We start from the raw sequence: 27,369 nt of genomic DNA on the forward strand, positions 1-27,369 counted from the left end.
AACTGCTTTACATAAATATGTTGCAGAAACTGAGACTGAAGAGAAGCAGAATATTTAACATTGAAATTAATGTTCAGGCTGAAGAAATATGAATACCGAGGGGAATATTTCCATTCACTAATGTTTTCCACTCACCCTGCCAGTTACTATTCTTCACACCCATGGTTTTGTTTTCAAATAAAACTGTTAGAAGATATACAATGACCCCAGGTACAGGTGTATTCAAGATGCACGGGGCATGAGGAGGTATGCCTATGGGGCAAGAGGAGGTATGCCTATGGGGCAAGAGGAGGTATGCCAATGGGGCATGAGGAGGTATGCCTATGGGGCAAGAGGAGGTATGCCTATGGGGCAAGAGGAGGTATGCCAATGGGGCAAGAGGAGGTATGCCTATGGGGCATGAGGAGGTATGCCAATGGGGCATGAGGAGGTATGCCTATGGGGCAAGAGGAGGTATGCCTATGGGGCATGAGGAGGTCTGCCAATGGGGCATGAGGAGGTATGCCTATGGGGCAAGAGGAGGTATGCCTATGGGGCAAGAGGAGGTATGCCAATGGGGCAAGAGGAGGTATGCCTACATTGCTCCCCCCACTCCCTTTATGAATACAGCACTGTGATTTTGGATCTGTGCTTGACTTAACCACATGCAAGGCCAAACAGGGCTGAGCCAATACTCTGTCCCTAGGCAAACAACCAGATTAGAATAAATAAGGGTTTGCAGACAAAAACACAAGCACAGTGGTAGTATTAAAAAATAGTTATCCTTTATATAATATGCAAAAGGTTTAACAACAATCAATTTTAATTATAAAATTACAGAAAATAACACATAAAGTTGTAAAGTAATACATACCACAAAAATGTGCACAGGCAAAAAGAGACACACAAGTAAGCGGATACACTTGCCAAAGATGAGAATTACCCCAACGTTTCGGCAGAAAACCTTTCTCAAGGGGAATCCTGAGGCTTTCTGCTGAAACATTGGGATGTATCCGCTTACCTGTGTAAGACCGCATTGGCATGTTGATGCGAAAATTGGACGGACTGAATAGTTTGGCACCAGGCCAAAGAGTTAGCTCATTACATAGGCTATTAAGGCCCTTAAGGAGAAAAGCGCATCAAGGCACCAATGTGGTCCTTGCAAGATGGTGTTTTGTCCCAGATATGTGCCAGTGAGGCTATCAGGAAGGGCCCGAACACAAGCAGAGAGGCTGTCGACTTGGTACCTCAAATCTGCCCTTAAAGGGGTGGTTCAACTTTTAGCTAACTTTTAGTATGTTATAGAATGACATATTCGAAGCAACTTTTCAATTAATCTTTAGTATTTGTTATATTTATTGAATTATTTGCAGCCTTCTTCCAACTCTTTGCAGTTTTGAAATGGGGGTCACTGACCTGAGCAGCCAAAAAGCTATTGTGCTGTGAGGCTATAGTTTTATTGCTATTGTTACTTTTTGTAACTTTCATTTCTATTCAGGCCCTCTATCCCTCCTATCCAGTTGCCATCATGGGCAAATCTCTTTGTGGGGAATTAGTCTTATAGCACACAGCACATATTTTTTTGTTTTGGCAGATAAGCATCTGAAACTGCCCCAACTGCCTCTCATTTATTTAAACAGAAAATGCCCTACAGACAGCCCCAATAGAGGCACTTTTGCAGCAGGATAATGCTGTAGTGTAGTTCATGGGCTGAAAAGCACCCAAATTGCTCCCAATGTTATAAATGCTGTGATCATTTCAGCCAGCAAGTTTACTTATATTTATGAAACCAAAAAGTGGATTGGTAGCAAGTTAAACTTAATATAAACCACTGCATTTCTTCCTCCCTTCACAACAAGAACAAGCATTAGCTATGTGACCCTATTTGAATTATAGCCACATAATTCAGAACTTTGTGCCAGTTAATCTGACATGTCTGTTCTGGGCTGTGATGAAGAAGAAAGGGCCAGTGCTCTAAAGATTAACATCTAGCTTCTCTGTGCCCAATAATGGCGTTTAATCCTCTATCCTACTTCTGCTGGGGGTCCATGTCTCTATTTGTCACCGAGGGTTGTGAAATGTATTTTTTTCATAATCTGGCCACACTGATGAGATCCATAGGCGGAGGGTGACTTTTTTGTTTGGGGAGGCTAAATATGGGCCATATATAGACTGACCTTAAGCTAATGTGAGACTTAGTGGATTCGCTGCTGGTGTAAAAAAAAAATAACCTCCCAACTACCTCTTGCTGTTCCCACTGACTTCCAAGGATTCTGTACAAAATTGCAGGTGGGGGTGCTTTTTTTTTTTTACCCTAAAATGCTTAGGATGTAAAAGTATTCAAACGTGCACTTCTGTGAGGGGTTCTCCATACATTTGTGTTTGTAGTCAGTTAGCTTAAAGGGGTAGTTCACCTTTAAATTCACTTTTAATATAATGTAGACTGATATTCTGAGACAATTTTTAATTGGTCCTCTTTTATTTTTAATGGTTTTTTAGTTACTTAGCTTTTTGTTCAGCAGCCCTCCATTTGGTAATTAATCAGCTATCTGGTTGCTAGGGTCTTATTTACCCAAGCAACCAGGTAGTGGTTTAAACAAGAGATGGGAATATGAATAGTTAAGGGAGCCTGCATGGAAAAATAAGTAATAAAAATTTATAATAATAATAAAATTGTAGCCTCACAGAGCAATAATTTATGGCCCCCATTTGAAATCTGGAAAGAGGCAGAAGAGAAAGGCAAATTATTCAAAAAAAATTAATTAGGAAGACCAATTGCAAAGTTGCTAGGAATAGGCCATTTTATAACATACTAAAAGTTAACTTAAAAGTGAACCACCCCTTTAGATGTGTTTACGGGGTTTACAGGCACATTATATACAGTGAGACGCAGTCTATATTTACAAAACCAGCACATTATATGCAGTAAGAGGCAGTGGGAACTGATGGCAGATATTCAGGCCCTGGCACTATAACACTGGCACTGATACACAACATTGGCCCCACTGTAACTAAAAAAAAATAGTAAGTGCAAAAAACAACAACAAATATATAAAAGCACAATGAGTTTTTTCAGGGGGAAAGAGTTCATTTACCATCAATCTGTTAGGGTAGGGGATAGATTATAAATTATTATAGACGTCAGGTGAGGCAAAAAACAATTTAATGTCACCTAGTGATTCAGCCTTTAGAACTGTATTGTACCTGTGTATAGCACCTGTGGGAGTGGGATGAAATCTGCAGCAAAAGTTCAGAGTTGGTTCTCAGGTAAAGTTTACAGTCTGCAGATTCTTCTTGTCAGTCTTCATTTCTGCACTGCCTTCAGTTTGTAATATCTCCTGAGCCCTGTCTGCATCTGTGCTTTAATTGGTCAATTTTACTGTACGTCAAGAAAGCTGTGCTCTGATTGGAGAATCCACAAGAAGAAAGATCCAATCAGAGCACAGGAGAACGGGCTTGCAGGAACAGAACATTTCCAGGACAGTGCAGAAATGGAGTGATGTTTTTTTTTTTTTTTAATGTGCCAAGCAGGTTTGGGGAGGCTTAGCCTACCCTAGCCTTATTGAAAATCCGCCTATGATGAGATCTGATCCTTTGTGCTAAGCACTGACCAGTTGTCCAAGTAGCTATACCGATGCGAACAAATGGTTACCACACAAGGGGCCATACATGGTATTGCCAGTTTTCTATTGTTCCATTCATTTGGCCCAACAGCTGACATATAGCAAGGGAAGATGAAATTTTCAAACCTGCTTCAAACTGACAATAAGCATAACACATAGAACCATAACACACACCAAAAATCGCAAGGAACTTAGATTAATATATATATATATAAATATATTTATATATATGGCCAGCTAGCCTGAATCTCCCGAGGTCCATGTAGTCTGGTTGACCATTGTGACCACTTACTGATGAGAGGCATTTAATTACCACTTATTCCTGTTTTTAAATAAAGCTTATATCTATAATTTATTTCATTATAGTAAATACAAAGCAGTACCATGAAACTTTAACTACTACTTTAATTTGTCATGTTGAAGTTTTATGGAAAATCATTCTCCATAGAGATTTCCTACACATAGCCTGTTTGGCCTTCTGTTTCTAAAGAGGCACATAAACAAATATGGCTTTTCAACTAAACTTCCCCTTGCATTTTAATGTTAATGTACGTAACTCTTTGGAATGAAATACTTCGGAGAAGCTAACCGTTAGACCAGACAAGGATTAAACTGATTTAGGGTAAGGTGAAGTTTTTATCTTCAGATTATATATTTATGGCCATATTTTTACAAACTGTATTCAACATTTGCACTAAACAACTGTAAAATCAACTCTCTCAATGAATATATCAATTAGACAGCAGCACTTTGGCAACCAATGCTGCTTTGCTTAGCCCTAAAAGGTTTATATGAATTACACTGTAGTATCCAAGTATTTCATAGCTGTCCCCTTTCCAACTAGAAATGGAATTTAAATCATCCTGCGCAAAGCATACACCAGAAAATCGGAATGATATTTTCCAACAAGTATTGTGTCACCATGTACCATTCAGCAGCAATGCTATAGGGGTTATAATGGCCATTCCTGCTGCATTCAGTAGAATGGAAAAATAAACTGCAAACCAACATGCAGGGAAATACTGCAACTAACATTATTTTAATATCTGCCCATTAGGACTGTGGTAACTACATGCAGAATTAACCTTAAAATAAGGTTTAACTTTACCTACAGTATTTACTAGGGCCACGAGAACCCTAACATTTACACCTGCCTTGAGGAACTGTTGCTTCCAGGTCTCCCTTTAGACCTTGCAATGAATAATATGCTAAAACAGCATTTGCAGCAACACAATCAAGAAACCGCAAGAAAAATATGCAATTTGCACCCACCTTAACACTGCTGGTAAATTGTGTGCAAGTTGCAGCTCTTGCAATTACATTGGAATTTGCATAATAATGAAGCCCTATGAATTATTGGTATTATTGTTCTTGAAGAGGTATATTGTATTTTTTACATATGCTATACCATATGGAAATGCACTTTAAAGTTCACCTTGACAATAACTATACTACTAGTATTTTATAAACTGTCCTGTTCTTAGCAACTTTTCAGTTGCTCTTTTTTTAGTTTTTGGTTTTGTTGCCTTGGGTACCCAGGTAAATTAGTTCCTAGCAACCAGAGAGCTGGCTAAATTCCAAACTGGGGAGCTGCTGAACAAAAAGCTAAATAAAAACTTCAAAAAAAGTCCATAATTAACAGGGCACTTGATGAGGGTCCCCCCCCCCAGGGTGGCATAGCCAATACCGCTGTCCCTTGCCTCCCACATGTGCTTGCTTTTTTAAAGTTGGAGTTGGTAGAGGGGGGTCAGAATTACTTCTGCAGAGAATGTCATAGCACTCTCTGCGTTAGAAGAGCGGAAATTCCAATTTCAAAATCTGAATTTTGTCTCTTAACGTTAGCAGGAACATTTTTTTGCATAATAAATTTGATTTAATTGATATTCAGGGTATTTTTAATGGTATTCCCAATTTAACTTGAACCTTACATGATTTGCCCAACCTATGAGGATAGACTATCAAGGATAAGGCTCTGCACCTAACATTAAGGGATGCAAGCGCTCTGTGCATGAACACATAAGGGTGTGCTCTTGTACTTCTGCCTCAGGTCTACGTAGATGAACCCTGCGGTGCCCTTAACCCTAATAAAGACATTTTTATTGGCATATATGAATGTTGTCCATTAACCTAATCGTGTGGGTAATAAGAGCTGCACATTAACATATATACAGTAAACAAAACTGCAAAAGCAGTAGACTTTAAAGGCATGTAAGAAACAAACAAACACATAAAGCACTTTACAGAAATTATACATCAGTCCCTGTCCCAGTGGAGCTTACAGTCTACAGTCCCTGTCACATTCACACACAATATGGTAAGTTTTGTAGAAAGATTGTAACCCTAGAGTACCTAGAGGAAACCCACATAGACAAGGGGAAAAATATACAATATATTGCTTGCAGATTGTGCCTCCCTGGAATCAAATCTGGACTCCACTGGAATCCAACCTAGGACTATTGTGCAACCATGCTTCTAATCAAACTTTAAGTAAATTTCCATTCCTACAACAACAGCTACTTCAACATTACTCTGACTCTGCCCAAACTATTTTGAAGATTTATAAATAATTTCCTATCATAATACAAAACTATGGAAAACACTTGCTGCATTACAATAAGTATTTATTTCAACAATTGCTCGAATGAAGATTCCTGTCATAACTGTGGTAAACTCTAATGACTGATTCAGAGAAGATTGGGAACCAACAACATATACCTTAATTGCTTAGCCAGATGTGTCCCCGTTATTATATCAGGACAACATATTCTTCTTGAGGCTGGTGTAACACAATCTTATTCTGCCTTGTTATGTATGTTACATCTACAGTATATACAGGTATAGGACCTGTTATCCAGAATGCTCGGGACCAAGGGTATTCCGGATAAGGGGTCTTTCCATAATTTGGATCTCCATACCTTAAGTCTACTAAAGAATCAATAAAATATTAATTAAACCCTATGGGATTGTTTTGCCTCCAATAAGGATTATTTATATCTTAGTTGGGATCAATTACAAGGTACAGTTTTATTACTACAGAGAAAAAGGAAATCAGTTTTAAAATTCTGAATTATTTGATTAAAATGGAGTCTATGGGAGACAGGCATTCCTTAATTTGGAGCTTTCTGGATAACAGGTTTCCGGATAAGGGATCCCATACCTGTACCTTGAAGCAACCAATTTTAATAGAACCAATAGAACGTAAGGCATGGCAGGGAACTCCTGATATAGATGTGGTTTTAGGTCAACCACTCTGCATGAGAGGGTCCAGTGGCAGAGCTTTTAGTTAAGGCTGATTTGGCCCTCGACTAAAGATGGCCATACATGTTCAGGTTTTTGTCTTCTTCCGACGAACATTCAGATATCGATCGTACATTTAAATAAAACAATCTAAAACTAACATTCAGTTTAAATTGTAGGATAAAGTCCTATAAAAAACAAATTGGAGGATGTTCTGAATATGAATTAGTTGGCAGTAAATAATCGTATGAAAGTGATGTCCTGGAAATGCATTGTATGCCCCACAAAGATATTGTCAGATACACAATACATACTCATATTTTATCATTATCAGATCAAAATGTTCTAACCATGTCCAATTGACTAAACAACCGATCTCCATGGTATGAACATTATGAGGATGATAATTTGGAGCCTGCACACAGTCTGATAATTATATGAAACTATGTTTGTACTATTATATTGGTACATGTATGGGCAGAAGTACTTGCTTGACCAAATCAGGCAACAAATGTATGCTTTTGGTGGCCTGTCAAACTGAGCAGCTCTGATCACTTATCTTACACAGTTTTTGTGGTCATGTTGCTCACATTAACCTTGTGACTGCTGCTTGTCAAATTCTATCCAACTGTGTTAGGTGTTACTCAGGCCATCTCCAGGGTTACTCACACAGATTTATACCACACTGTATAAATAAGGATCATAATAACTGCTGATTATGCTTAGGGAACCCTAGCCTTTCTACACCAGTGGAAAAAAAAGGCTTTTGTTACTTTTACTATCAGTGTACCCCTACCAATGGCTCAATCACTACAATTCAAAATCCTTATTAACTTCCCCACTACCTATAAAAATGACAGGCTTTGCCATCTAATCAAGGAACAATGTTTGCTCTGTAAGTCAGACACACACACACACACACGTCCATCTCTCTATATATCTCTTATCAACAGATGTAAAAAAGATGTACAAAAAAAGGTTGTTAGAAAGTTGTGTTTCTATTTGGGAGGATTATAATATATATTATATGTAATATTATAATATATAGATAAGCAGGCCAGGGATTTGCTTGGGATTAGATAATTTAGATGTAAAAATTTCCAATCTGTGCTACCTGCAGAGAAAATTGTTGCTTAATGCTCTTGCTTGTTTAGTTTGCTTGGTTCCATCTGATGTGATGGCAGACTCCATTAATGCCTTTAAGAGTGGCTTGTGGTGGCGATTAACCACAAGATTTACTTGTCACCAAACAAGTGGACCTTTTTCTCCATATGGTGGTCAATAGCAGGCTAATTTGACCATTTGGCCCTAGGGCCAAACAACTGAATTACAATGTTGGGAATAGGAGCCAATGTGATGAGAAAATCAAGCCTGCCCAATCGACATCTGGCTTAATTTTTAGATATGGGTCAGGGAGGCCCATCAGTAGACCCCATACACGGGCAAATAAGCTGCCAAATTGGTCTGAAGGACCCGAAACGGCATCTTAAATCTGCCTGTGTCACCTTTAGATGATTTCTTGGACAAGCACAATATCAGGGCTAAAGTAATTTTAAGATCTGCACTTTTATATATGTATGTATATATACAGAATGTATAATATATACATATATATAGGTATTAATATGTACGTAAGTTTAAATATGTGCTGGGGATAATTTAGAAAGGTTTAACTTTAACCAGAATTGACTATGTAACTTTGCAGCAGTGTCATTCTGCAAGGATATAATTACAGATTACTTTCTGCCTTGGGTTTTGCTGCAAGCTCCATCTAGTGGCAATATTAAATAATAATTATAATTCATGATTTAGGTTAAAATGTATGAATAATAAAAGTAACTGTAAATAGCAAAAGTGTAAAAAGAAAGATCATTATAAAATAAAAAAAAAATGTGTGTGCCTTTATATTCCTTCTATTGGTTTTATATTTATATTCTAACTAATTTAGCTTGCTTGTATTGCCTGTGAAATCTGTTGTTACCTCTTTTAAAATAATAGAATGATTTTTTTAAACTAGCACTCTGCCTTGCAAATCATTTATTTATCCATATTGTCCTTAGTTAGACAGGTAAGAGGATTGTATTCAGCACAAATCTGGTTTTAACCAGAATTGACTATGTAACTTTGCAGCAGTGTCATTTTGCAAGGATATAATTACAGATTACTTTCTGCCTTGGGTTTTGCTGCAAGTTCCATCTAGAGGCAATATTAAATAATAATTATAATTCATGATTTAGGTTAAAATGTATGAATAATAAAAGTAACTGTAAAAAGCAAAGTGAAAAAGGAAGATCATTTTAAAATAAAAAAATGTGTGTGTCTTTAAATTCCTTCTATTCGTTTTATATTCTAACTAGTTTAGGTTGCGTGTATTTCCTGCAAAATCTGTTGTTACCTCATATACCTCATATACCTAATATAATGATTGTTTAAACTAGCACTTTGCCTTGCAAAGCATTTTTTTTGGAACATTGTTCTTCTGCATAATTTTCCAATTCTATGGAATGGCAGGATATCAGCAGGGGAACTGTTGCCATGAGATGTGCTGAGAAACTCGCCTAAGGTTGCATCGGCCTGTAAGTTACTAGGGGTAGAAAAAATCCACTCCTGGTAACTTAAAGTCAAAATTCTGATTTTTAAATGCAAAGAGTGCTACTGTGCTTTTTGCACTAGCGTTGCTGTCCCTTCAACATGCTCTATTAAACAAAACTAAAAGTAGGGTGGTGAGTGGGGGCAGCACTGACTAGGCTGCCTCTGGGCGACACTAATCCCTATAACACACCTGAATGTCAGAAGGCAGGTATGTGATTTTGAAGTCAACGGATGGCAAACTGAAGCTCAGCACCTTTAAAAAAGTGAATGTTTTATTATTTGCCTTAATTTACTGCTGAGTAGTTCTAAAACATTATTGGATGGCGCAATCACATAACTAAACAGGAGATTAAAACTCAGCACCTTTCAACAACCCTATATATATATATAGCCAAATGCAACATAGGTTATAATAGTAGATTAGATTAAGAAAGAGAATCTACAAGTTATATCCCACTGATCCCACTGATTCAGGTCCTGAATCAATATATGAACAAATAACAACATATTTCAGTGAAATAAACAAATCATTTATTGGCTCAAAATGAAACAAACAATTAAAAAATAAGCAGTAAACATACTATACCAAACAATGGATAGGTGCATCCCAGTGCCTCATGGTACCCATTCTGCAACATAGGGTATACCCAACCAGGTTTCCCTTAGCACCATGCACTCTTGCCGCACTTCATTTCGGACTGGGGTGCACAGGGGCCCACCAGGGTTTCCACACCAACCCCTCAGAGGCAACCCAGCAAAGCACATACGTAGCTGAGTCAATGTTGGCAAACTGGACACAATTTGAGTAAGCATCAAAAGCATCACCCCTTTGCAACTGTAATGACGGAATTCTGGGGAAAAATGCTGCATTGGGGGAAAAAAACATGGCGATTGCATATGAAATTGCACTTTACCCACTGCACTTGCAGACATACATGTGCCCTAAGGGCCTAAAAGGGATATTTACCTTTCAATGATTTTGCTGTGAAGCCCAGTAAGATTTGGCCACACCACTGTCCCTTTGTGGAGTTAGTGACAAAGAAATCCCATCATATAATTGGTTTAAATATCAAGGATGTGCAGACTGAGAACTTGATTCCCCCTGGCTGTTGTTAAACCTTTCATTATAGTAAAAGAGAGAAGAGGGAATGCTCCAGTAAATACCTGACTGATGGCAAGTTGCCCTTGTGCTAAGCTTTGTGTTAGGGCTGGTGCGTGCATACTTTACATTAATTAATCAGCCCCACTGACACTGACACTTGAAAATGAGAGAACACATTTATTCCAGTAAATTATGTGGCTCGTGTGTACATGGGAGCTGAAGTGAATTATGTGAATTACTGTAACGTTTGTGTATTAAGCAATAGAGTGACATCCTGATCCTTTACCCACGTGTTATATGCAATAAGGCACTTCAGATTAGGGGAATGAAGAGAAAAATTATCTACTAGACACTACAAACTAAGGCATAACTTGGGATCCCTGTGTTATCCTGCTGCTCAAACCTGTGACCCCTGCCCCCGCCCCCATTCCATTACCCTGTATGTATGTATGAATGCAAGTATATCTTTTTTTTATAGTAGTATACACAGCTCTGTTCATTTTACAATACATTATAAAACATTTTATATAATACAGTTGCAAAATTAAGTGCTACATGTTATGAAAGTGCTCCATGCCCAAGAGCTTGCTATCAAAATAGGTTGTCATTCAAAATGGTTGAGGGCGTAGGCCCATAACTGCCATGAATGAATTAGATACTGTGTTAGTACTATAAGTGTTATGTTTTTAGAATGTGAGTGCTCCACATTAGAGAAAGTCCCTATCTGATAAGCCCAAGGCCCCAAGCATTCCCATAACTCATTTGGGCTTTGTTTTGTTGACATATAGAGGATCTTCCATTTCTTATGTCTGAATAAATGCCCTTTGCTTATTTTCTCTAAACCTTTTGGAAAATCAAGTGCAGGGTATCCATTCCACCAGCAGAGGGCTCATCATGCTCACTTTTCACTGTGTTATTCCCTTTAGCAATACGTGTGATTCCCTTTAGCATTAAGTTTGCCATATTAAATGAAGATACAAGTCTCTGGTGGTCATTTCAACTACAATCCCTCAATAGGGGTTATTTATATTTCCTCATTTTAAAGAGTTGACAATATTAAGGCTTAAATCAACTCTGACATTTTACTATTACAAGATTCCTTATTACAAATAATCAGGGAAATACCAGTGTGAGTAGCCAAAAAAAGAATACCACAGTTCTCCATGCATCAGTCAAATATGGTCATATACAAGTATGGCCTAATTTATTGCTGTCACCCAATGACGGCTATTTTGTTGATTTTGGACTACAACTTCCAGACTCCACCAATACATATAACCCACACAGCAGCTGACTCCGAGCCAGATCCGTTTTCAAACCGGCAAATCCGCGTTACAGTCACCTCCGTTTTCCACACAGCAACTGACTCCGAGCCAGATCCGTTTTCAAATCGGCAAATCCGCGTTACAGTCACCTCCGTTTTCCACACAGCAGCTGACTCCGAGCCAGATCCGTTTTCAAACCGGCAAATCCGCGTTACAGTCACCTCCGTTTTCCACACAGCAGCTGACTCCGAGCCAGATCCGTTTTCAAACCGGCAAATCCGCGTTACAGTCACCTCCGTTTTCCACACAGCAGCTGACTCCGAGCCAGATCCGTTTTCAAACCGGCAAATCCGCGTTACAGTCACCTCCGTTTTCCACACAGCAGCTGACTCCAAGCCAGATCCGTTTTCAAACCGGCAAATCCGCGTTACAGTCACCTCCGTTTCCCACACAGCAGCTGACTCCGAGCCAGATCCGTTTTCAAACCGGCAAATCCGCGTTACAGTCACCTCCGTTTCAGAGCTCAGGGCCGGGTGTCAGTGGGCGGGAACATTCGCTAAACGGATCTGTGCCGCATCTGTGAAAACGAGTGCGCTTCAGTGGTAGTACTACATCCTCAGAGCTACAAATTTCATAAAGGTAAGTCACAGTCTATTAACAGTTTTAGTGCCACAGGACGTAGAATCTACATCCTGGGTAACAAAGTACCTAAGTGCCACAGAACGTAGATTCTACGTCCTGCACTTCCGGATTTGGGAGCGGAGGAGCGGCTTTGGAAGCCGCTTCTTCACTCCCCGCTTGTTCCCCAGCCTCCAGACAATAGTCAGAGGGGGGGAAAGAGTGGCTCCTGGGGTGCGATAGCCCAGGGGCCCCATAAGAAAAGCCGTGCAATCCGTGCCTGGCTTTAACTATCTCCTTCTGCCTTTCTCTGCTTCCCCCTCTGCTCAGCCCCCTGCTTCCTGCCACTCCTACTCACTGCCAGACTGCTGCTGCTGCTGTCTCCCTGCAGATCCACGATCTACTACACAAGTAAGTGCCAAATACACACAAAAACACACATACACTAATAATATACTATAATGTTGTCTGCATTTGTACAGTTTTTACTGGTAAATCTGCTATATCTGCCCTCCATTCCATCTACTCTGTGGCCTTGTTGTCTGCATTTGTACAGTTTTTACTGGTAAATCTGCTATATCTGCCCTCCATTCCATCTACTCTGTGGCCTTGTTGTCTGCATTTGTACAGTTTTTACTGGTAAATCTGCTATATCTGCCCTCCATTCCATCTACTCTGTGGCCTTGTTGTCTGCATTTGTACAGTTTTTACTGGTAAATCTGCTATACCTGCCCTCCATTCCATCTACTCTGTGGCCTTGTTGTCTGCATTTGTACAGTTTTTACTGGTAAATCTGCTATACCTGCCCTCCATTCCATCTACTCTGTGGCCTTGTTGTCTGCATTTGTACAGTTTTTACTGGTAAATCTGCTATACCTGCCCTCCATTCCATCTACTCTGTGGCCTTGTCTGCATTTGTACAGTTTTTACTGGTAAATCTGCTATATCTGCACTCCATTCCATCTACTCTGTGGCCTTGTCTGCATTTGTACAGTTTTTACTGGTAAATCTGCTATATCTGCACTCCATTCCATCTACTCTGTGGCCTTGTCTGCATTTGTACAGTTTTTACTGGTAAATCTGCTATATCTGCCCTCCATTCCATCTACTCTGTGGCCTTGTTGTCTGCATTTGTACAGTTTTTACTGGTAAATCTGCTATACCTGCCCTCCATTCCATCTACTCTGTGGCCTTGTTGTCTGCATTTGTACAGTTTTTACTGGTAAATCTGCTATACCTGCCCTCCATTCCATCTACTCTGTGGCCTTGTCTGCATTTGTACAGTTTTTACTGGTAAATCTGCTATATCTGCCCTCTATTCCATCTACTCTGTGGCCTTGTCTGCATTTGTACAGTTTTTACTGGTAAATCTGCTATATCTGCCCTCTATTCCATCTACTCTGTGGCCTTGTCTGCATTTGTACAGTTTTTACTGGTAAATCTGCTATACCTGCCCTCCATTCCATCTACTCTGTGGCCTTGTTGTCTGCATTTGTACAGTTTTTACTGGTAAATCTGCTATATCTGCCCTCCATTCCATCTACTCTGTGGCCTTGTCTGCATTTGTACAGTTTTTACTGGTAAATCTGCTATATCTGCCCTCCATTCCATCTACTCTGTGGCCTTGTTGTCTGCATTTGTACAGTTTTTACTGGTAAATCTGCTATACCTGCCCTCCATTCCATCTACTCTGTGGCCTTGTCTGCATTTGTACAGTTTTTACTGGTAAATCTGCTATATCTGCACTCCATTCCATCTACTCTGTGGCCTTGTCTGCATTTGTACAGTTTTTACTGGTAAATCTGCTATATCTGCCCTCCATTCCATCTACTCTGTGGCCTTGTTGTCTGCATTTGTACAGTTTTTACTGGTAAATCTGCTATACCTGCCCTCCATTCCATCTACTCTGTGGCCTTGTCTGCATTTGTACAGTTTTTACTGGTAAATCTGCTATACCTGCCCTCCATTCCATCTACTCTGTGGCCTTGTTGTCTGCATTTGTACAGTTTTTACTGGTAAATCTGCTATACCTGCCCTCCATTCCATCTACTCTGTGGCCTTGTCTGCATTTGTACAGTTTTTACTGGTAAATCTGCTATACCTGCCCTCCATTCCATCTACTCTGTGGCCTTGTCTGCATTTGTACAGTTTTTACTGGTAAATCTGCTATATCTGCCCTCTATTCCATCTACTCTGTGGCCTTGTCTGCATTTGTACAGTTTTTACTGGTAAATCTGCTATATCTGCCCTCCATTCCATCTACTCTGTGGCCTTGTCTGCATTTGTACAGTTTTTACTGGTAAATCTGCTATATCTGCCCTCCATTCCATCTACTCTGTGGCCTTGTTGTCTGCATTTGTACAGTTTTTACTGGTAAATCTGCTATACCTGCCCTCCATTCCATCTACTCTGTGGCCTTGTTGTCTGCATTTGTACAGTTTTTACTGGTAAATCTGCTATATCTGCCCTCCATTCCATCTACTCTGTGGCCTTGTCTGCATTTGTACAGTTTTTACTGGTAAATCTGCTATATCTGCCCTCTATTCCATCTACTCTGTGGCCTTGTCTGCATTTGTACAGTTTTTACTGGTAAATCTGCTATATCTGCCCTCTATTCCATCTACTCTGTGGCCTTGTCTGCATTTGTACAGTTTTTACTGGTAAATCTGCTATATCTGCCCTCCATTCCATCTACTCTGTGGCCTTGTCTGCATTTGTACAGTTTTTACTGGTAAATCTGCTATATCTGCCCTCTATTCCATCTACTCTGTGGCCTTGTCTGCATTTGTACAGTTTTTACTGGTAAATCTGCTATATCTGCCCTCCATTCCATCTACTCTGTGGCCTTGTCTGCATTTGTACAGTTTTTACTGGTAAATCTGCTATATCTGCACTCCATTCCATCTACTCTGTGGCCTTGTCTGCATTTGTACAGTTTTTACTGGTAAATCTGCTATATCTGCCCTCTATTCCATCTACTCTGTGGCCTTGTTGTCTGCATTTGTACAGTTTTTACTGGTAAATCTGCTATATCTGCCCTCCATTCCATCTACTCTGTGGCCTTGTTGTCTGCATTTGTACAGTTTTTACTGGTAAATCTGCTATATCTGCCCTCCATTCCATCTACTCTGTGGCCTTGTCTGCATTTGTACAGTTTTTACTGGTAAATCTGCTATACCTGCCCTCCATTCCATCTACTCTGTGGCCTTGTCTGCATTTGTACAGTTTTTACTGGTAAATCTGCTATACCTGCCCTCCATTCCATCTACTCTGTGGCCTTGTTGTCTGCATTTGTACAGTTTTTACTGGTAAATCTGCTATACCTGCCCTCCATTCCATCTACTCTGTGGCCTTGTCTGCATTTGTACAGTTTTTACTGGTAAATCTGCTATACCTGCCCTCCATTCCATCTACTCTGTGGCCTTGTCTGCATTTGTACAGTTTTTACTGGTAAATCTGCTATATCTGCCCTCCATTCCATCTACTCTGTGGCCTTGTTGTCTGCATTTGTACAGTTTTTACTGGTAAATCTGCTATACCTGCCCTCCATTCCATCTACTCTGTGGCCTTGTCTGCATTTGTACAGTTTTTACTGGTAAATCTGCTATACCTGCCCTCCATTCCATCTACTCTGTGGCCTTGTTGTCTGTATTTGTACAGTTTTTACTGGTAAATCTGCTATACCTGCCCTCCATTCCATCTACTCTGTGGCCTTGTCTGCATTTGTACAGTTTTTACTGGTAAATCTGCTATACCTGCCCTCCATTCCATCTACTCTGTGGCCTTGTCTGCATTTGTACAGTTTTTACTGGTAAATCTGCTATATCTGCACTCCATTCCATCTACTCTGTGGCCTTGTCTGCATTTGTACAGTTTTTACTGGTAAATCTGCTATATCTGCCCTCCATTCCATCTACTCTGTGGCCTTGTCTGCATTTGTACAGTTTTTACTGGTAAATCTGCTATATCTGCCCTCCATTCCATCTACTCTGTGGCCTTGTTGTCTGCATTTGTACAGTTTTTACTGGTAAATCTGCTATACCTGCTCTCCATTCCATCTACTCTGTGGCCTTGTCTGCATTTGTACAGTTTTTACTGGTAAATCTGCTATATCTGCCCTCCATTCCATCTACTCTGTGGCCTTGTCTGCATTTGTACAGTTTTTACTGGTAAATCTGCTATATCTGCCCTCCATTCCATCTACTCTGTGGCCTTGTTGTCTGCATTTGTACAGTTTTTACTGGTAAATCTGCTATATCTGCCCTCCATTCCATCTACTCTGTGGCCTTGTTGTCTGCATTTGTACAGTTTTTACTGGTAAATCTGCTATATCTGCCCTCCATTCCATCTACTCTGTGGCCTTGTTGTCTGCATTTGTACAGTTTTTACTGGTAAATCTGCTATACCTGCCCTCCATTCCATCTACTCTGTGGCCTTGTCTGCATTTGTACAGTTTTTACTGGTAAATCTGCTATATCTGCCCTCCATTCCATCTACTCTGTGGCCTTGTTGTCTGCATTTGTACAGTTTTTACTGGTAATTTTCATTTTTGGCACTAGCCAAAATCTATAGACTATTAGCTCTTTCTGTAGTTTTGTACATTTTATGACCCCCCATAAAACTCCTCTGTAAATAAACTCTGTAAGTCACTTTATATCAGGGTTCATCTTCACTCTTGCTATACTCCCCCCCTCTGACACAGCTGGGTGATTAGCCTGTTGCTTGATCAATTACAATCAGTTGTGATTCCCCAGCTTTGCCTCTCCCTATTAAGACTTTCTTAGGGGAGAGCATTTGCTGGGGGTTGAGCATTTGCAAGGGTGATTTGTTCCAAAGTGATTCGTTTACAAGTGATCTGAACGAGTTTAACAAGGAGTTAATCAGAGGAGACCTACAAGGAGAGCCACTACAGACTGCTGCTTGAAATTAAAGAACTGTCTCAAATGCAGACCAACTCATTAATGCACTGAGGAACCATCTCTACTGCCATTCTCTGACGCTACAAGACTACACCTCACCTGATAATGGCAAAATGCACTTCATTTCTTCTAATTGTATGCATGGTGCTCCCTAAGGTAGTCACTTCCTTTAACCCCCCTGCTGTCTGTCCATACTCCATCCACATATCCTCCTCCCTGCTCCCATCTACATACTCCAGCTCCTTCACCCTTTATAACTACTTGCAATACCTCTGTCCCCCGGTTACTGTCCCTACGCGGAGGCGCAATCATTTTAACCATTTACCAGTAAATATGTTAATAATAGGCTAAAAATAAGAAATAAGAAACACTGAATTTTTTTGTTCACACTTAATATTTATTTAGAGACTATGAAAAGGAGGGAACCACCTTTAACAAGTTCTGGAGTCAGACGGAGGGCTCGCATTGCACTTGAAAAACGCCTGCATGACATTGCAGACTTACAACCAGAACCAACTTTTACAACAGCTTACGAAGCTGATGCATATTCCACAACCAATGACAGTGACTCAAGACTCTCTCGGACAGACGAGCATTTAGATTCTATTTGCACAGATGATTTTGGAGGATTGACTGAAAGACAGTGTGTTTCAGAGCCTGACTCTGAATCCGAACCAGAGGTTGCAGATGAGCCAGTCAGCTTTGTTGAAACTTTAGCCAACTGGTCTGTACAGTTTGGTGTTTCTTTAGTTGCCCTATCAGCTCTCCTTAGTTTGTTGAGAGTGTACCACCCAGAACTTCCAAAGGATGCCCGAACCATCCTTAAAACAAAAACTGAATATAAAATTCAACAAAAATGTGGTGGGTTTTATCATTATAGAGGTATCCTGACAGCTCTCTGGAACACCCTAACCAAACTAATTGAAAAGTTTCCAAATGGCTTTACTTTTAAATTGCAAGTAAACATTGACGGCTTGCCATTGTTTAAGAGCACAAATTTACAGTTATGGCCCATTTTAGGACTCTTGTTAAATGCCCCAATGAAAGAACCTGTTGTTATCGGGCTCTTCTGTGGTACCAAAAAACCAAATGCCCCTGATGAATATTTGAAAGACTTTACCCACGAGTTAAAACAGCTGCAGGAAGGAGTCTATTTTAAAGAAAAAAAGGTTTTCTTTGAACTGGATTCTGTTGTATGTGATACCCCTGCTAGAGCTTTTGTAAAAAACGTAAAGGCACACAATGGTTATCATGGATGTGATAAGTGTTGCCAGCCAGGAGTTTATGTTAACCACAGAATGACATACCCCCAGAATGATTTTGTGTTACGGACTGATTCATCATTTTCAGACAAAGTTGACGAGGACCATCATCATGATGGACCACATGGATTTTTTGGTCTAGATGTGGGCATGGTGACTAGATTTCCTATAGATTACATGCACCTTGCATGTTTAGGTGTTACACGTAAATTGTTAAATGTTTGGCTGAGGGGCCCTTTGAAATTTCGCTTGTCCTCCGGTTGTGTTGATCGCATTTCTCAAACTCTGACTCAGATGCGTGCGTACATACCAGTTGAGTTTGTAAGGAAACCAAGATCTTTGAGAGAACTAGATCGTTGGAAAGCTACTGAACTTAGACAGTTTCTGTTGTATACTGGTTCTGTTGCTCTGGCACCGTATTTAGATCATAATTTATATAACAACTTTATGTTATTTTATACAGGTATTTGCATCCTTGTAGCCCGCAGCTTTATTCTTTGTTTAACAATTATGCAAACACGCTTCTTACAGCATTTGTAAAACATGTTGGGGAGCTTTATGGAAAAGATGCCTTAGTGTATAATGTGCATGCCTTGGTCCACCTGTCAGCTGATGCCAAACTACATGGTTCTTTAGACACTATCTCAGCTTTTCCATATGAAAATTACCTCCGTACACTGAAGAAGTTTGTGAGAAAGCCAGAATTTCCTCTTGCGCAGATAATAAGAAGGTTATCAGAGGTTGAAAAAATCAGTAGTTCTGAGTTGCCCTGTAAAGCTTTAAGAATGCAACATTATGTTGGACCTGTTCCTGATGGCCTTCAAGCAACAGCACAGTACAGGGAGCTGAGGACTGAACACTGGTCAGTGAAAGCTTCAACAGGAGATAATGTTTTTGCTATAGGCAAAGACATTTGTGTTATTCTTAACATTGTTCAGTCTGTAAAGGAAATATACGTTGTGTTTAGAGTTTTTACACAAATTGCAAATTTTTTCAACTATCCAATGAGCTCGGATTTTCTTAGAGTATTTATTGTGTCAGAGCCAACAGGACCATTAAGGGTAGCCAAAGCATCACAGATCTCTCACAAGTGTGTACTCCTTCCTTACAATGATAAATTTGTTGTCATGCCTCTCTTGCATACCCGCTTATAGAACACAGCTCTAGTTCAGGTTAGGGATGGGGTTAGGAACAATATGACGAAAAAGACTGACAAAAACTGACAAAAGACTGCTTTACTTCACAAAGGTTTCTGGATACTGGATTTTGAAAATGTGAGTATTCCAAATAAACCACTTTAGATCAGTGGTTCTCAATTCTAGTCCTCACTAACACACCCGATTCAGATCAGATCGATAGAAGAGCGCTCCATGCATGATCGGATGATCCCTGACCATGATCCCAGAGCATGGTAGTTCTGATGAGGTTTACTTTGTAAATTTTCTTTTGCTTTTACTCTTCTCTGGTAAATTTCTAACTTGAACAATTTATTTTTTGAGAAATAACAAAATATATTATTAAGTGTAATACAGCAAAATTGAGTCAGTTATCTTATTTACATGTTAATAAAACTAAAAAGAAAAACAACTAACAAGAAAAAGGGGGGAGCAGGTAACTTGGGGTAAGTGGTAAATGACTGATGGCTTTATAATACATTTTATGAAGCATTGACAGTAACACTTCATTTCATGTACAGTATAAAAAAAGTACACCAGAAATTTTTGTAAATATTTTATTCTATCTTTTCATGTGACAACATTGAAGAAATGCCGCTGCTCCAGTGTACAGTAGAGAGTGTACAGCCTGTATAACAGTGTACATTTGCTGTCCTCTCAAAATAACCCAACACACAGCCATTAATGTCTAAACCGCTGGCAACACCCCAAATGGAAATGTCTAAATTGGGACCAACGTGTCAATATTTTGACACGTTGGTCCCACCATTCACCATTATTTTCTAGCACTTATATCCTTTTCCATCTTTATGTAGAGCAACAATTGTTTTTTTCAGATCCTCAGAGAGTTCTTTGCCATGAGGAGCCATGTTGAACTTCCAGTGACCAGTATGAGAGAGTGTGAGAGCAATAACACCAAATTTAGGGACTAGGGAGGGAAATGGCTAATTGGGACCAATTTTGGACATTTCCACTTAGGGGTGTACTCACTTTTGTTGCCAGCAGTTTAGACATTAATGTCTGTGTGTTGAGTTATTTTGAGGGGACAGTAAATGTGCACTGTTCTTACAGGCTGTACACTCACTATTGTACATTGGAGCAGAGTGGCATTTCTTAAGTGTTGTCACATGAAAAGGTATATTAAAGTATTTACAAAAATGTGAGAGGTGTACTCATTTTTGTGAGGTACTATATATGTTGTTACCTGTGCTTGTATGTTGTGTCAATTTTAATTGTTTGAGGGAAAAGGCAATCTATGCTGGTGATAACAGTATGATCAAAGAATGCTAGTACATGGATTGAAGGAAAATGTTAAAGGAATGTTGTATGTCTTTTAAAATATGTAATACTTTCTGCAAAAACTTCTTTTTCAGATGTTTTTGGTTGTGGAATTTATAGAAACAAACACTGTTAACATTATATCTGAATCATGGCTTGAAGATGGTGTCACTTGGTGGCCAAACTATAGAAGCGACGAACGCATAAACCGAGCTGTTCAAAAATGTGAAGAGCCAGGAGCAGACTGGAAAAAATATGATGTTCGAGTCCTTTCAAGAACAGGTAAGAATCTGCTTTAGAAATAAAATGAAATTTATTTGTAATTTCTGTGAACTAAACTTAAAAATTTTTTAATTTCAATTATTAATGGTTTCAAATTTCTATATTGTACACATTAATTTACACAAATTTAACAGTCAGTACTTAATAGTGGGTCTAGAACAACAGCCAAACCACTTTAGATCAGTGGTTCTCAATTCTAGTCCTCACTAACACACATGATTCAGATCAGATTGTTAGAAGAGCGCTCCATGCATAAACTGCATTCCGATTGAGATGATCGGATGATCCCTGAGCATGGTAGTTCTGATGATTTTCACAGAAAATTTAAATGAACAGCTAATATTTGATGTACTATAACAGGTGGAGTAATATTTATGTGTCGGATGCGGGTCAGATGGGCGACAGGCACAGACGGATTGCAGATTCAATTTGAGATTGTAGAAGTGAGGGTATTTATTTAATTAATTTTATTTATTTTTTGTGAATTCTGATCAGGTGATTACCTTAAAGCAAGACAGAAACTGAGGGCCTCGCTGACCTGCAATACCTCTGAATTACAAACAGATGAGGAGGAAGAAGTGATTAGGAAGAGAAAAATTAAGCCAAGGTTTCATATTCTGAGACTATTACTCCACTACTACTATATACCATTTAAAATACGTTTAGAAATATTTAACTATAGAGCTTAAAGGCTAGGTAGTGTAAACTTCTCTTTTTTTGCTTTGAAGTAATTTGCTATAATTGCCAAAGGAAGCAATGGACTGTTTGGATATTTTGCAGTACTATAAAGGGTCAATTGATACAAGCCATACTATAGATTCCATAGTGTAGGTTAATTTAATATTTTGTGTGTCTTTTTATGTATTTTGAGTGTTTTTAGGTTTTAATCTTTAACAAATTGCTTTAAGTTTTTAACCCTGCCAAACATTATGATTAGTTGGTGTTTGTTTTGTTTGTTAGGCAAATCTTTGGCGATACAGACTCTGACAGTGAGCCAGAGATGGCTATAAAGAGGAGATGCCACAATGTCCTCCCTTGTCCAGTACCACCTATTCCTCCCCCTACTCCTGACAATGAAGCTTGCCAGACTACTGCTAGACCTCTCCTAGACCAGAGGCAGACGGAATCTTATTTTACTGGTATATTCTTGTATTTTTGTTGAATAGTTTTTTAATACTGTTATGTTAATGTTACAACTGAACATGTATATACAGTCAAGCCGTGGCAAATTTTATCTTAAGTCAAGGTACTTGTCTGGATCTGATGCAGTTAATGTAACTGTAAAGTTAATGTTTTTATGTGCTGAGTGAATCTGACAGATCTTGGCTGAACATTGTTCGTTGTAAGTGCACATAATTATAATAGAAACTATAAACATAAAGGATTTATTATTATAATAGTAAATTTTTCATAATTTGTTGTTATTCACTTAAAAATATGTTATTGACATACCTATGTTTCACAGCAGCACCACCTGCCCCCTTAAGTACATCTTGCATGCCTTCCAGTCCTCTGCCCCACTCCTCTGTTGGCCATTTTGATACGATGCATTTTCAAGATGATTTTTGCTCAGGTATTTTTTTATAATAATTAATATATATATATATATATATATATAGTATATTTTTTAATAATTCTTTGCATGCCATCTTTGATCAACAGTCAGTGAGCTAAAAATAATGACTCTCCCCATGCTCAGGGCCTCAAGTTGCAACACGTGTCTCTCACACACCATCAAGCTCTATGGGCCAGATCTCTGCCACGCCTCTGCCAGATGAGCATTTCTTTAGGCCCACATTTAGACTGGGGAAGACAGGCACTGGACCAATTCCATGCTCTGGTAAAATCTTTTTTTTTTTTTTTTTTTTATTTCAAACATCCAGTTTTTCAAAATGATATATAATAAGAAAACTTTCAATCTTTCCTTTATTGTAGCTGCTCAGCTGCACATCCTAACTTTATTGGATTATGTGAAGGAACAGCAAACGGCGATTGCTGCTGCTGTGAACAATCTTGCTGCAAGACTGGGGACAGAGGCTCCTGTGGCTGAAATGCCTAAAGACATCAGTATCCCCCTGACCACTGTGCCTGAAGTTGAGGAGTTTGAGGAATGGCTTAAAGACTCAAGAAATTCACAAGCTAAACAAAACATGGTATGTTTTTTCCCATTATCTAAAGCTACTTTATGGTTGTTGTACCTACGTTATCTCAAGTGGTTCTGTGCCTGTTGTAGTGATACTGGCCTCAAATATTAATATTAATTCTTAGTTTTGGTTACATATTATTTAAGGTGAGAGTGTTAGATACAGGGCACCAATTAATATAAAGTTTGGTACTCATTCGGTTCATGGTAGAGAACAACGTGATCAAGACCATCCCTCCCTCCAGTGATCAGGTGCTCAGTCTGTCCATTAAGAAACATTAAGCAAACTCTATGCAGAGTTAACCCATGGAAATCTGCTGGACCAGACAACATTCCTGGCAGAGCGTTCACGGAATGTGCAGAACAGCTAGCATCTTTAACATTTTCCTGAGCAGCGCTGTTGTTCCTACATGCCTCAAGACAATGACCGTTGTCCCTGCGCTGAAGATGTCTACAGTTTCCTGCTTCAATTACTAATGTCCTTTTGCTCTCACACCCACTGTGAAGAAGTGTTTTGAGAGACTCATCAGGAAACAAATCAAAACACAGCTATCACGCTCATTGAACCCCTTGCAGTTTGAATATCATCCTAACTGCTCCATGGATGATGCCACAACCTTCCATCTGGCCCTTACACACCTGGACATACATGAATGCTGTTCATAGACTTCAGTTCAGCATCCAGTACAATCATTCCACAGCACCAGATTGAGTAATTGAGCCTGCCGGCCCTGAACACCTCCCTCTGTAATTGGATCCTGGACCTGAATTATGTTGTCTACAGTATGTAGCATCAGGGTCCTTTAGGAACGTTTCATTTCACTGTGTACTGCGTCAGCTATATGTGGTTGTAATGACAATAAAAGCGTCTTGACTTTACTAATGTCTCTCTCTACTTTTGTAGTCAGAGAGGGTCCTCACCGTAAAACGGCCCCTGGAATATGCTGTTCTCTACATTATATAAAAATTTTCGTTTTGATTAGAGCAGACAATATAATATATTTTTGTCTTTTCAGATATCTGCTCTGGGTGCTGTTGGAGGTCAAAACACCAAAAGAGTGACATGGAACATACTTTCAAGGCTTTACTCAGATGCAGTAGCCAAACAAATAAATTGGAAAGGAGTCAATGGGAAGAAGTGCTTTAAGGAAATGCTCACAAGAAGTTTGTTGATCAGTAAGTATTGAGTAATACCAAGAAGTTGAGTATTAGATACATCTTTAAAACCTAAACAATAAAGTTACTATGCCATTATTATGGAGCTTATTATTCTGTGGAAGTTAAAGATTCTTTTTTTTGAAAGTTTTTCTTTATTAATTTTGGAACAAAAAGAGAATAGTAAAGGAGGAAGTGAAAGAAAATAGGAAAGAAAGAAGGTACTCATACATGGTAATACTCAGTGGTGGGCGTTTACATTTGAAGAAGTTTCATTTGTAACGGTGCCTAGCTACTTGTCTAGGGTTTGTTGAGGTATTAGTGGGTTATGCTATTCGTTCGTACTGTCAGCCAGCAGCTCCATATTTTGTCGAACTTGGCCGGGCATCCTCGGGCCAGGTAGGTAAGTTTCTGTCTTGGGAGTGTGTCATCCACCAGCTTTATCCAAAATCCCAGGGTTGGCGGTTCCGTATTTTTTCATGTCAGCAAAATAGCTTTCTTGGCATAATGTAGGAGTTGCTGCAGACATATCCTGTCCCCGGAGGGCAAAGTAAGACCTTCCGTATGGCCCAATAGGCAAAATTCAGGTGTCCTGATATTCGGGAGTCCCAGCAAGGAGCCCATATGGTGAGCCATAAGGTGAGTATGGTGGTCCTGTACTGCTGGATTAGGACACTCCCAGAATACATGGATGTAATTGCCCTGATCTACATTACATTTTACACACATCTGGGTATCCCTGGTATATGCGTGCCAGCCTGTGGGGGGTTAGGTACACTCTGTTAAGGAATTTGACCTGTATGTAGCGGTCCCTTGTTGCTGTATTATTTTCAGTTATTTGTTCTAGTATATCTTTCCAGACATCATTATCTAGCTGGGGAAAGTCCTGGGCCCATTTCAGCCTAATATGATTTACTGAGTCAAAGCTCCCCTGCAATAGTATGGCATTGAACCAGCTGAGGGGTTTGAGCAGATTAGGTCTGTGTAGGTATCGTTCAAGGGTACTTTCAGTAATATTGGGGGGCTCCCTGGGGAACTGTATCTGGAACGCATGTTTCAGCTGGAGGTACCTGAAGAGCATGTGGTTCTGCAGGTTAAATTCCTCCTTTAATTGAGCGTATTGCTTGATACCTCCTGCTTCCACCACATCATGTAGGTGCTTTACCCCTGCAGCAGCCCAAAGGTTAGCATCTGGGAAGGTCCTGAATTGCGTAAGGGTGTTATTGCCCCAGAGTGGTGTCCACTTGGACCAGCTATTTGCTTTTTTGTGTATTACTTTTACCGTTCTAGAAAAGACCTGGATTCATGGGATTTCATGGGTGGGGTTAAGGGGTGTATGGACGGTATCCCTCTATATATTTGGTTTGCCAATGCTTCAAATGAGGAGACCACTGCTGCTTCTAATACCGTGGCCTGGTTATTTGGATCTGGGTGAAGTTAAAGAGTCTTATTTTTCTTTTTACCAGGGGCTGTAAGAAAGAACCAGTCTTCGACCAATGCAGCAGACAGTGAGATAGATTCTTATGCCATCCGTTGGTTCAATCTTGCTCCTGACCGTGGCGGTGGCCGGAAAGAGCGTTCAAGAGTCAAAGAGGCGTTAACTGAGGTAAATTCAGATCCAAGAAGCATAGTGGCAGTTACATTTTTTCATTAGGATAACAAGTCAGTAATAGAGGTTGACTTCATGATAAAAATAAATTTCAACTTTTATTTAATGCAAAAAAACTCAAACATTATTAAACAGCCATTGATTTATAGATAAAAAATTAATAAATAAATGAAAATATTTTTTGTACTAGAATTTGTAAGATAACTTAATCAGTAAAATAAGTTATAAGTTAATTTGCAGTTTATCCATAGTCTGTCTCATAACACTGCTTTAGTGGAAAAATAACAGCTTTCTTATTGGTGTGGTTTTTTTGTTTTTTTTCAGATGGCCCATGGGAATTAAATTGTTTGACTGCTCTATCGGATTGTGTTTTTGTTCATTGGGATAAATCTGTTATTAGTATTCTCTGTTTTGTTCTGACCACATTGTTTGGACACAGGGGACCAACTCCTGTAGTTGCACAGTTAAAAAAAATAGTAAATAAATAAATAAATTTATTTGCATTGTTCTTGTACTGTTTTATTTGTTTTTTATTTACACTTTGCACAATAACTATTTTTGTCAACAGTGTTGTAAAGATCAGTGTTTGTTTTTCTTTTATTAGCATAAATATACTGTCAATTTACTTTACTTTGAAACAGAAACAGAAAAACAATACTTAAACAGTAGTCCAAGAACTGCTTGTGACCACTGACTTTATTGGATGTTATTCCTTATCCTGTCACTCCCCTACCGTCTTTGTTAGTAAAAGCATAACAAGGCTCAAAACATGGAGAAAATATTGGTAAATAATGTTTGTGACTAGCAACTTAAATTGAAATTAGATCTCAGTTGACTTAAATTTCAGGAAGTGTTGCATTACAACTATGTGGTAATAATTAGGTTTTTCTTATTGTGTAGCACTGATTTAAGCTTGGTGAATATTATGGAAGCACAGTAAGTAAAAAACTGTGTTAGGTAGAAAGTAAGGTCAAATCTGCTCTGTGTAATTGTTTATGTATGTTTATAGTAAAGTAGTGGCTGTTGTGTTAGAATTAACATTAGATGATCAGAAGGCATTTTAATACAGTATTTGTTTATATAAAAAAATAAGTAGCAAAAGACAAAAAAGATATTTTAGATAATAAATG

At 39.1% G+C, this 27,369-nt stretch overlaps 1 protein-coding gene across 1 annotated transcript; it reads left to right on the forward strand.

Annotated features, from left to right (window-relative positions):
- Positions 1-12,791: 12,791 nt before the first annotated feature.
- LOC116410986 lies at positions 12,792-26,747 on the forward strand. Its single transcript, XM_031902741.1, has 10 exons — positions 12,792-12,827; positions 21,146-21,332; positions 21,828-21,939; positions 22,293-22,471; positions 22,798-22,905; positions 23,032-23,172; positions 23,268-23,485; positions 24,492-24,651; positions 26,097-26,236; positions 26,564-26,747. Exons 2-10 carry the CDS (start codon positions 21,146-21,148, stop codon positions 26,579-26,581), a joined length of 1,263 nt encoding a protein of 420 aa, XP_031758601.1. The 5' UTR covers positions 12,792-12,827; the 3' UTR covers positions 26,582-26,747.
- Positions 26,748-27,369: the final 622 nt, after the last annotated feature.

Source organism: Xenopus tropicalis, chromosome 1 (assembly GCF_000004195.4).
Source record: "Xenopus tropicalis strain Nigerian chromosome 1, UCB_Xtro_10.0, whole genome shotgun sequence".
Lineage (NCBI taxonomy): Eukaryota > Metazoa > Chordata > Amphibia > Anura > Pipidae > Xenopus > Xenopus tropicalis.